This window comes from Anser cygnoides, chromosome 2 (assembly GCF_040182565.1).
Source record: "Anser cygnoides isolate HZ-2024a breed goose chromosome 2, Taihu_goose_T2T_genome, whole genome shotgun sequence".
In the NCBI taxonomy this organism is placed as follows: Eukaryota; Metazoa; Chordata; class Aves; order Anseriformes; family Anatidae; genus Anser; species Anser cygnoides.
The window spans coordinates 66,585,681-66,598,469 of NC_089874.1; the positions used below are offsets into that span (position 1 = coordinate 66,585,681).

At 38.2% G+C, this 12,789-nt stretch overlaps 1 protein-coding gene across 5 annotated transcripts in view; it reads right to left on the reverse strand.

Moving 5' to 3' along the window:
- ELMO1 (engulfment and cell motility 1) overlaps positions 1-12,789 on the reverse strand; it is a 305,675-nt gene that overhangs the window by 178,429 nt on the left and 114,457 nt on the right. For all 5 annotated transcript variants that reach the window (XM_048075572.2, XM_048075567.2, XM_048075571.2 and 2 more), the window contains 3 exons: positions 12,010-12,060; positions 10,211-10,333; positions 8,752-8,883 (listed from right to left, as the gene is read on the reverse strand). In XM_048075572.2, the coding sequence (XP_047931529.1) occupies positions 8,752-8,883; positions 10,211-10,333; positions 12,010-12,060 (306 nt within the window). The remainder of the gene's footprint in view (positions 1-8,751; positions 8,884-10,210; positions 10,334-12,009; positions 12,061-12,789) is intronic.

The following is a 12,789-nucleotide window of genomic DNA, read 5'->3' on the forward strand; positions in this document are numbered from 1 at the left end:
CTTGAAACGAGGTTCAGCTCTATTCCAAGTAATTCCAAGATGTATAAATACAGTAAATTAACAACTGGGCTTACTGATTGTGGTGCTCCAAATGTCAGTATACAGTAGTAAAACCCTTAATTACTTGCTTGGTATCATCATCCATTTACTTGTATTTCCTTTACCCTTTCCATTTTCTTGTAGTTTAAGTATTTTATCTACTTTTCTAGTACAGGTTTCAGTACCTCCACTTGTGGTTGCTCAGCTAGGGATGTATCAAGCAGCAAGAAACCCTCACCTGTGAGGTATCTTACACCCTAGACACCCAGGGGAAAAAAAAAAAAAAAAGATGAAGTAAAATAAAACTAACTTCTGAAAATAGCTAACCAATGCACATTTAAAATCTCGAAGAGAAGAAGAACTACAACTTTTCCTCTCTACCTTTCAGTCTTCCTCCTTCTGATGAAGAAATGCATGCAGTTTGCCAGGCACCTTCCAATTCAGATATTAAGCAGCCAAATAACAACCTGACTTGGAAGTGGCTAAAGTTTCCATGCATCCTCTCTTTCACATCTTACAGCAATCTTTAACAACTGCTACCACTATAGTTTTGAGCTACTTCTAAAAGGTTTTTTTTTGTTTGTTTGTTTGTTTGTTTTTTTAAGTCAAAACAATGATCTCTTTAAACCAAAGCCATCTTGATAAAACCTAAATGAAGTCACAGTCAAACCCATCTGTAGAGATTTGCAGGTATAATCCTTTACCTCTCTGGAAGAAAATGAAAAGCATCATCAACAGTAAAAAATACTTCTTCACTTTCACTAAACCACTGGATGCAGACAGAAACAACTGCATGATTTTTCTATCAAAGTCTCGATGGAAAACAGGCAGCATTCTGAAAGGCAGAGGGAGAAGGTTTATTTGGGAAGCTCAACACTCAAGAGAGAAATGCTTCAGAAAGCTCTTCATTATCCCAGAAAGTCAAAGAAACAGTATAAATCAGTAGGGAAGCAAGATGTCAAAAGCAAACAGAAACAGTAAAGATGTTTAATTGCATGTAACACTAACCTGAGCCACAGGTGGCATGGTCGTCTGACACTTTCCATTTTGAGACTTCCTTTGCTTCTGATACTTTACAACTACTCTGTTTGGACTGAATGCTTAGCATCTCCTTTAGGTTTTAGCAGAATCTTTGGTCATTTGTAGGAATGTTTTATTAAACACTGCATTGCTCTTATTAACTTTATTTTTACACTGTTGTTTTGCTGAAGAACTCCATCCCAGTCACGCTTTGTAAGAAGAGGTTCTAGTTTAGGAAAAGGATTGTTTTTGTGCCAGTCTTGAGATTCCTCTGGAATGTAGACTATATTTGGCCACATTATACAAAAACTCAGGATACACTGAATTTCACAAGTCTGTATGGAGCATACAGGGTTTTTTTGTTTTGTTTTGTTTTTTCCCCTGAAGGTGATGCCTGTCCTGGGCATTCCCTGGCCTCATCTTCAAGGCTTAGAGAAAAAGCAATGACTAGAAACCAGGAGTTGAGTGGACAGAAGCTAAGTAGAGGGACGCACGGTAACAGTGTGAGGAAAGAGTCAAAGCCAGGCATTTGGAAAGGTTTGGAGGAAGGAGGGGTGCAAGCGTGGCAGGGCAGAAGCTATGACAGAAGGGCAGGAGGGCTATAATTAGCCTGTGGCTGAACAAAAGGAGAGTAAACATCATGACTGAAGCAGAGTGAAATGTAAAGGAGGAGAAAAGCAGAGGCAGACAGAAGAAAAACTGCCTGTAATTAAATATCACAAAGAATGAAGGGAATGAAACAAGGCTTTAAAGATATTTTTCTGCCTTTTCTTAAAAACATTCAATGTTGCCGCTCTTTTAGTACAATGTGGGGGTGTTGCACTTCTGATGCAGACATATCTATGATGCAGATATGTATTAATATATAAAATACACAAACATTTGAAACATTTACATCAGTTTAGATGCTTTCACTGATTCAAGATCATTATTACTTGAGGTTCTGGGCTGTTATTCCCAGTGAATAGATCTTGTTCATATGATATTCCTATATACAGCAACAGGATTCTAGCAATAAATGCTACTCTCTTAAAAACAGGAATAACAGAACAGGTCCTCAAGTTGTGTTTTTTTTGTTTTGTTTTGTTGTTGTTTTTGTCTCAAGTTCTTCTACATAGTGTTTATGAAAACAAATACAGTAACATGAATTTCTGTGTCTCTACTTAAAAAGTGATCAAATACCAAAACTAATAGTCACTATACATCTACACTCTCTGATAACACATTGAAATAAAGATGTATGATTAGCCTTCATCTTCCAAAACTTACCATGAGGAATAAACCAGTAAAGACTTATTTCTGAAATACCCACTGAAAAATTTCAGGTTCAAAACTGAATCGTGGAACGCAGAACAAAGTTTGCAAACAACAGAGAACAGCAACCTCTAGTGGTCATAAGGGTTAAAAAAATTAATAAATGCTACATACATTCTTGTCTTACTCCACTTGTTCAATATTAAAAGGAACTTCAGTAGCAAAAGGGAAGACCATGTGTTTTTTTCTAGTCTCACACTACTATCTGCAATTTTAATTCTGTTAAATAAAGGGATACTTAAATCTATGAACCATGTACTACAGTGAAAGGTGAGAAGAAACTCCTTTCTAGTGAAGTTCCATTAGACCTGTTTTCTGCAATGCTTCATGGTGTTTAATTATTAGCTATCAGTAATAAAGGACAAAGGACTTTACTTTAGAGGGGGACATTGCTACATACAGATATACTGTCACTAAACTAAGTCACTTCTATCTCAGGGCAAAGCAGCCTATTCAAATAGCTCAGCAAAAGGCATTTTTCCTAAACTGATTATTCTTCCAGCAATAAATTATTTCACAAGTTTTGAAACAGTAGATATGGAAACAGAGGGTTGTGAGGGTAGAGAAAACAGTGGAGGATGGAAAACTACAAATAATTTTCAGGAGTGCTGAAAACCTGCTACCTATGCCATTCTCTCATTGAGCTACAGACTACAAGCTTCTCCATTTCAAGTTTAAAAAAGGACTTGATCTAGGCTGACACACAGTGACATTCTGAAGACGTTCTTTTGCCACTGCCAAATCCAACAATGGAATCTGAATGTAAGAAAGCATGACCTTTACTGTAGGTGAAGCTTCACCAAAGGATAAACAATGCAACACTTCTTATCGCTGCCTAACGACACCAAGAGGAGGAAACATTAGAAAGCTATGAACGGAACAGTTGCAAATGACTACTCAAATCCTTCCAGATCTCATGAATGACTCAATTTCACCGGCTCAGGGAAAAAATCCTGACTCACTACAGTCACTCTGACAGATAGATGGCTTGTGCTTGCAAAGGCAATGTCCTGAACAAATAATTCCCGTTTGCTGGTGGAAGAGAGACTACTTAAATCTCAGGCCAAACCTCTCAGTTAAGACAGCCGTGGACTTAGCCTGGTGAGAAAGCTATGTCTAGAAACAACAAGGCAACTTGCACCTTACACAGTCTTCTGTAACACAGTCACTATGTTCTTAATTTTGCAAATACTTGATTTGACACTCTCAGCTCTGCTCTGCGGAAAGTAACACTCACACGGGTGTAACAGAAGCCATACACTGAAGAAGGAAGAAAGTGTTCTGAAAAAAATAAAGTGTTGAGCATCTTTCCTCTGCCAGAAAAGTCTAGGGGAAAAATTTTTCCCCTTATCTCTAAATGGGGACTATCTTTAGGCTTCAGCTAGGGAACTATTCAAAGAGATTATGAAGAGCACCACAGGACCCCTGAGGAAACTTAATAGTTTTTCATCTTCAAAGCACTATTTGGATATTGTGCTGTGAAACAAAGGATTTTTTTGAAGAATGAGATCAAAAGAAAAAAACAAATTAGTTACTCATCTGGGACATGAAGATTGGGGGGCGGGGGGAGGCAAGTCTGAAAAAAGTCTCAGCAGCTCATCAGGCCTACATTCTGCCTAAGGAAGTATCAGGTATGCTTTAATTACTCTTAACTATTCATTGAGTTTCTTTTCTAAAGATCTCTACATGACAACCCTTCTAAAGTATCTATTATAGATAGCTTATATTAGAAAGTTTTTGTAATGTCTAACAAATCAGCTATGCTGCCACGTAAGGTCATTATTTATCCTATTATTCATGTTTCCCTTCAGACCTCGGTAATAAACCCCCTCACCTTATTCCCAGTCTTTGTACATTTTTTTTTTCCTGGATCCACCACTGTCAAACACGGTATATAATCCTTTTCATAAAGAATCAACCTCCATCTTTAAACTATTAATGAAATTTGTCCCCATCAATCCAATTAAAAAATAATCATATTTTCCTTAAATGCATCGTCATCAGTGCCTTTTAGCTTACATATGACTTCCTCCCTCTCAGCATTTGTGAACATGACATTTACACAGTGTTTAGCCTGGTGGAATAAACAAGGCAACCTTTTTAAGTCACCTCTTGTAAGAAATCTCTCTTATTGCTGCACAAGTCTTGCTCTATGCACTTGTCCTAAATTCAATCAGTCCCCAATCACTGCATAAACAATTAAAATTATGCAGTGCTCTAAATGATGTCACCAAAACACAGAAAATGTTCTTAACAGCTCAGCTGCTAGGAAACTAACTTTCCAGATATATTCTAGGCTAACATTTGACTTTTTTGTAACTACAGTGCACAATCTCTCCTATTTTTGCCTATTTTTTCCCTACTTTTGTCTCTGCTCCAAAAGGCCATCTAATTTGGTGTATGACATGGTGATTGTTTCCTTGATGTCTCCCAGATCTGTTTCATCAGGAGATTTCATCAGTATATGTTCACTCTTATGTCACCACCACAACTGTTTTCTAAGTTAAGCCCATGTCTACCTTTACAAGAACTACAGATCATTCTAAAATTTCCCTTTTAATTGTCATATTTTGTCAGACAAATCCTCACTGGCTTCCCATCTCTTGTACTAATGTCCATTTTATTTGTCTATACTAATAAATTCCAGCAAGGCTAAGAAATCATTATCACATCAGAGCAAAGAAATCATTTTCCATCTTGAATTTTTGCATGCATAAAAACAACTTACATTTTATTGAAATCAAAAGGAAAAAAAAAAAGCTCCACACACCACAAATGAAAAAATCTCAAACAGTTTTTCTTCACTGTTTAACTTATTTAAATTGCTTAGAATTTGGTTAGATCTGCCTCTAACTTTAACTGTCAGTGATAAGTTGTAGTGAATGTGTTTAATGATATTTACAGAACTATGAGAAAACATAACTCAAGAAATTGATATTGTGTATATCTGTTGCCTACTTTGGTTATAGGAATAAAGTTTACTCAAATGCAATAAGATTTTTGAAGCTTCACATGCAGTGAACTCTACAAAACTGAACAGCTTAGAAATTTCAAGAGCAATTTTATCATTGCCAACACTTGTACCTTTATCTATTAGCTATCTGTAACACAAAACTACATTATTATTTGCAAGTCTGCAAAACTCTACTTCTCCTACAAGAATTGCCATAGATAAACTGCTGAAAGAGATTTTAAGGCAGGAAGAAAAGAAGGAACTCAAGCTATTTAATTTGCAATTGCCTCAGAAAAATAATTCAATAAGGTGAAACGTATCTTACATCTCCTAATTGGGTCATCTTTTGTTGTATTTGTCAGTATTTTAGTAAATCTCTTCAAAACTATCTCTGCTGAAAATCTCTTTACCCATAATAAACTTCACACTGGACATCTCGACCATCTGGAAAGGCCCTGTGGTTGCTTTAACTGAATATAGGTTTCTAACTATGTAGTTTTACAAATGGTATTGTAAACTTCTGAAACCACGTCTGGACTTTCTCTTTTGTTGACATTACATTTGCAATGTGGCAAAGCCTTTTCATGTGGCCAAGAAAAATGAATAGAATTCCTGCATTTCCCATACAGAAAGACAACAAGCAGTCCAGGAACAACTGGATGGCTAGACATGGTTTTGCTCTCCCCCTCGGAAAGAACGTTTAATCAGTTCAAGAAATTAGCATCCTAACCACCACCACCAGTGGAATGAAAGCAGCATTCGAAGGCAGCCACCAATTTGGCTGGGTTTCTTCTCGTGTTAGACAGCCAAAAGAAAAGGAAGAGAAACCTCCCGTTATTCAGGGCACAGTTCGGTTTGTTTATGTATCCTTCTACCTGCATTTTTCAAAAGCACTGAAGACGTTTTAATGTTAGAGGTAAAAGAAGTAGGTGGGGTAAAGGCAGCCATAGGCTAACTGGAGGCCAGTCAGAGCATAGCCCATGTGTGAGGCTCAGTCAGATTCACTGTTTGAGAGCCAGCCTGAGCTCTACAACAGGCACTTCTCCAGCTCTGTGAGGAAGGTCAAATTCCTTTTCAGCTATGGAAAAAGTCATACATGTAGAGTCACCTGTACTCTCAGCTCCAAGAAAAAGTTCTGCTCAAGAGCAGAGTAACTCTCCTCACACTTTACAATTAACATATTTATCATTTGTGCATTGCCTCATTATTCTGTTAGGGGGATAACCTGCCTCCCATTAGGACCCTTATCATGGAACTCTGAAAAGCTCACTCGCCTGTATTTCTGATCTCCCATTATGCTTTCCTTCTATTTATCCTTCCACATTTTCTTCATTGTTTTGATCGCAGTTCCCATTCCCTCCCAGACTTTAATCGCCATTCCCTGTCGGAAAGCCATCAGAATTACATAGCAAATACTGCTGTTGTTACCCCTGACAACTGTTGATTTCTGTAGGCTTCCCAATGAACAGCCCAAATGAGAGTAATGAAGATAACAGAGACAACCCTGCTGCACACACACAGCATGAGCTCCTGCAAACTCAGACAAGACAGTAACACATCTTGATTCACACCAAGCATCTCCCCTACAATGCTATCAGTTCAAACACACTGTTGTTAATAATGACTTCAGCTCTGCTGAATCAAAATATATCCTGTGGGACAAACAGAAGCATTGGAAAAACAAGTGTCAGCCCACAACCCTATTGATCTTTAGTCTTTCCTTGTTAAGCAGCAGAAAAACAGGACTAGAATTCAGATCTGTGTGCTAGTCATGGCTCAGTTTATGTTGGATGCTTTATTATACAGACAGAGTTTTCCAGCTCCACCTCTAAGAAAGCAAGGTCAGACTTTCAGGGGTGCTAGATACTTAGGCATGCCAGTGACAGCAGTGGGATCTGAGTGTCTTCAACATCTCATAAAACTGGAATGCACAGCTAATATCCAAAAGTGATCAACCACAACTAGAGAACACTTGTTTTAAATTTCACCTCTTTTATTCTTCCATATGCCATAATCTCTGTACGTACAGATCCACAACGACTTCACTACACCTCAGCATTCCCTCTTGCCCCCTGCCCTGAACCTTGTTTATCACCATTTCTTACTTGCCAGTGGTTACTTTTCCACCAAGTATGATGGAAGGTCTGCGAGAACCAATCTCTGTTCTCATTCACCACAAGCTAGAGGGTCTACATTCAGCCCGTTTATCTCTAAACCATGGCATGCATTTTCCTTTAGTTCTAGCCTTGAGACCCCAAAGTCCTCTGCTCATCTCACATAGGAGTTGCCAATCTTAAAAGCTGAGATAGCAATGGTCTTCTATGACACAGAAACAGAGAACAGATTCATAGTTTTTGTTGTTGTTGTCTATCGAGATTCAAAAGCTTCTTCAAAGCACTGATTTTACTATCATGCTTACAACGCCAAGTTCCTTCCTTTCCCCTTACTTAAGACTCCTTACAGATGCAACAGCACTGATACAGCAGTAATTTTTCCTCACTCATCAGTAATGAAAACAACTACCAGAACCCAGAACGCCTCCTCCCTAAACCACAGGGGAACTGGGTAATCCTGAGCTCTATGCCACAGAGCTGAGCAGAGCACTCAAACTGCACAGCAAGCTTCAGCTTGTACCGGTGTTTGAAACCACCCTGCCTCTAACTGTGGCTACCGTACCACATTCACTGTCTATCTGCCAGGCCAGCAGCAATCGTGTACCATGCAAAGTATACAATTTTACCTAAGGAGAAAGAAAACTGCATACTAACCTAGAGTAAACAATAAATCAAGATACTGATTGCAGAGTGTGCATGCGTGCGTGCATGCATGTGTCCGTGCATGCATGTGTCTACCCTTTGCTTCCAGAGGGGGAAAAATACACATTATTCATCAGTATAAATGCATTCAACAGTTCAGCCAGATTGTGTTGTTTCAGCCAAGACCAGATCTCTAAGTGGTCTGAGTAGGTCAAAGTGGGAGTTTCTGCATCCCCTACTCACAGATGAAAGGACTTCAAACAACCAAGACAAAAGATCCTACAAGTAAATGCTATAGATAGAATCCTACCTCTGATTTATTGTGCTCATCAGTTCACATTATTACTAAGAGTACAATAGCTTTACAGGTTTGCCACAGATCTGTTAGACAATGCTTGTTCATCCAAGATTTGATTAAGTTAAATTAATTATGACATGTCATGAAAAACTATGTTCTTCCACCTTAGATAGTTATTTCTTCCAATTAACCCTAACTTCTGCTAAAGCAACCCCTTGGGGTTAAAAAGATTTGCAAAAAGATAAAGAAACTATCATATTCTCCTGTTAGTAATAGCCAGAAGATCAAATAAGAAAAGTGACTGATTAGAGAATGTACTACAACAGATGCATTCAACCACGTACAGTGTCCCACCACCCAAAAATACTCACAATAAATCCAAGTTTTTTATAGTCTCGCGTATACATAGATTTGCGTTTCTCGATACTGCCACTACTGTTGTTAGGTTCAGATTCTGCATCAAATGCAATTCTTCTCAGTTCAAATATGATATCCCGTTGAGCCTGGGTTCAAACAAACGTTAAAAAATGGTTAAAATAACTGACCTCTCATTTTAATAACCAATACCACAAGGCTGTTTCAAAATACTGTATTCCCTCCATTGCCCAACCTTTATCTAAATTCCCTACCTTCTTACTCGAAGGCCGTCAGCAAGAATGACTTTGTGGTTCCCATTTTCCAAAGGTCTCATATTTGTGGGGTTCATGCAGAAATGTGTAAGGGTTGACTTCCAGAAGCAGGACCCATGTTAGCAAGGCCACTAACTACACACTTGATTTTAACCACAGACATGAAACCACAGAAGCCAAGAGATCACACTTCAAATTAAGCTGGTATTTAGGCACTTTGCTGACTTAAATCAAAATGGCTCAGTACTCTGATCCTTCTGGTGACTGTCTATTTCTGCTGACAAGGGAATGGGCAAGAGAGGACTTACTGCAGCTACACATCACTGGAAATGCCTCCAGACAGTGATAACCACCCCACCATCTATACTAACAACACCGTATCAGACAGTCTGTGGAGATACGCACTAGGTATTACATTCTCCTGAGAGTCAAACTCTCCTGCCTCAAACTGAAGAAACAGGAAGGGGATAATCCTATAGCATGATGTTATTCAAGTTTACAACTATCTTGCTCTCCCATCTCCTTTTCTTCAAATCCTAAGCCTTAAGAAAATTCCCTCTTAAAAATGAAATCAGATTCCCCTTCATACAGCACCAAAAAGGAAACACACAAAAAATAAATAAACAAACAGAACACATCTTCTCTCGTGTTCACTGGTTCTATATCAAATCTTTAATTTCTTTGGGGAGTGCCTCTTTATGCATAAGGCTGGTGTTTGGACACAATGAGCAATAAGACGAACAACTACTGTACAGGTTCATAGCAACAAAAATTACTTAGATCATAACATCATTTAACCTCAACTCTAGAATATTAGATAGTTTTCATTTAAATATTAATTTTTAGCTCTACAGGAGCACTTTTAGGAAGGACCGTGCATCTCAGTTGGCTCTGAAAAGTACAAAAAAGAAAAAAGGCTGTACTGCTGGCTTCAGAGTTCTAGTTCAGGATGACACCAAACTCAGTTCATGAAGCTACATGCTAAGGAGAAAGGCCTGGCCATCTTGCTGTACTTTTGCACACGGAATGCATTAGCCAGTTCATCTTTCAACAGCCAGAAAACAAAATCCAGCATCACAACCCAAGTGAGAGAGATTAGGTAAGAATTCCTGCCAGTGTCTTTTCCTCCATCAAGAGTTTTACGCACAGCAACGAGTAGCTGTCCTCTCCCTGTTCTGAACAGGTCATGTCAGATGCTTACCTGATCCTGTGGATCCATTTTTGTCATCATTCTGTCTTCCAGAAGGTTAAAGGTAAGTACTTGGAGAACATAAAGCTGATGTGCCATTTCATTATTGATGGCCCTCTGTGCCCTGATAACATGCTGCAAAAGACAGACAGACTCCAGTGAACACCTCCATATCAGAAAATCCCACCAGGTGGACTCTGGTGTTTCCATTTCTGAAAGAATGTGTTGATATGCAATAGTGTGTGTATACTCCAGAAAAAATTTAAACCAAAAGCAGCGCTACTGATCTAGGTATTCAGATGAACTACAGGCTTCATAAGAAATTCTAAGGAGCAGGACTTTACACTAATAATGCACTGAAGCTTTCTCCTTTTAGCCACTAGATAGAGCCTGTGCATGTATGAGAAGTGGTGAAAATAAAAACAAGCAAACAAAAACAGAAGAGAGGGAGCAACTGAAGAAAAATTAACTCCTTAGCAAGAACATTAGAGTTCTGTTTAAAAAAAAAAAAAAAAAGAATGTATTAAGAAAATATTTAAGCAGTTCCCTGAGCATAAAGTTTTCAAGCTACCAACACAATCAGTAGATACAATGATACAACAGCGCTACTGCTGCAGAAGCCAACATTACGTGGCAATCCGGCAATCCAACTTTGTTCAATATGAGGAAGATGGCTTGGAAATGCATTGGTGTACAATACCTTATACATACAGGGCTACACACAGCAGTTACCAAGCTGATGGACAATTTCACACACAACACACACGCTGGCTCTACAGGGGAAACAGGCCCAGGTATAACTAAACATCTCAGGGCATACATAAGGGAAGAATCATCATGTAGGAGATGGATACAAAAATTGATATTGTACAGCTCCAGAGAATAAAAGAATCTGTCTGCCAAAAAGTACTTGAGCATTTTATGACAGTATATGAACACTTAAGAATGTTATCCTTATGCTTACACCAAATTTTTATAAACACAAGCAATGCAAAACCATGCCTTCTGAAACAAATTCTGTTTTGTTTTATTGTTGTTTTGTTGTTTTTGTTGTTGTCATTTTGTTTGTTTTTTAATGCATCACTAAAATAATGACAGTGAGTGAGAAAGGGCAAGGGTTTGTTTGTTTCTTGTTTGGTTTTGTTTACACTGTCTGGTATCTCATGACAGATACTGAACTCATCCCTTTTAAGGAGAATTTCCCCTTGTTTCCTTGAAGATCTGTTCTGCGCTAAGGTCAAAGACAAAATCCCTGTGATTTTCCAAGACAGCAGAAGTAAGTCTTTTATACTACATTCATTAACTTCACTCTGGGCTATATATCATGCTTTTGTGTAAGTGGTGACAAATCATATGCAACTTGATATCAAGACACAAAATCACCAGTGGAACCAAAAACACAGAAGCTGATTTTGCAAAATGGAAAGCCCTGTGTGGCTTGCATAGCTGTCGTCAGGTCCAAACCTTAACACAGAGGACTTACTATTAATGCCTCAGACATTCCCTAGTCTGCACAATTAAGTTCACATTCTCCATAGGAATAAAACCCTTGAGGTATTATTTTTTATTCAGTATTGCATTTTCATGAAGAAACCACAATTTATTGGGCTGGAAAGATACCCGTTCTGATCAACAATTTTGAACCCACTCAATAACCAGATCTTTAGCTTGTGTATCACAGGCTTCAAAATGTATCTTGTGAGATACAAGAGCGCAATTACAATATATGAAGACAAAACCTCTACGCACCAAAAGTCAAGCCTGCTTTTCTCTCTAGTAGTGAAAAGTAACATTGAAAATTATATACTTACAGTTAGGATGATGGAGCGAAGCTGCTTTTGTGCCAAAATGTTTGCCATTTCCTAAATTAGAGAAAAAAGTAATAGCTAGAAGCAAGCATTTTAGTGTTACATTTATAAGAACAACACCTTAAAAAGCTTTAGTCTTATGTTTCTACAGTGTTTCTTTTAAGCAAAATGAAACAGTATATCAACTACAATTATGATAGTTATTTTGGGGGCCACAAACTCAGATTGCTCTGCTAAGAAAAAGAGGGGGAAAAAAAAAGCCAAGTCCTCACCAGCTGAGGACTTCAGTGATACAAACGCAGCAATGTAAGATCTCAGAGGAGACCTTTGCAGGTAAAACAGAGAATTTGCATACACCTGTTCGAGCACAACTTCCCCCTGCGCCTCCCACTCTAGAACACAGCATTAAATGTTTCTAATCTGTCAGCCAGGGCTTTAAAAGCAGATGTCAAACAACATGCATATTTATGTTAATATTCTGGCTGTTTCAAAGTCACATGTTCTAAGTTTTAGCCTAGAACTCTGTTTCCTCTTAGCAAATAATACTTCTCCCCTGTATTTTGGCAGCAGTGCTGAAATTGGTTCACTATTTTGCCTTCAATTTGCTTCTTTTTCTAGAAGTAATGGCCAAGTCACTATCAACCAGGATTTGTTTTGACTTTCATTTTTAGACATTTGACTAGGAGAGAATATTTTATAGTGATCAAGCAGGAGAGCCTAGAGTCCTGAACCATACCTACAAGCAAATACCTGTTTTTAATTTTCACCATGTTTTCCATGAAT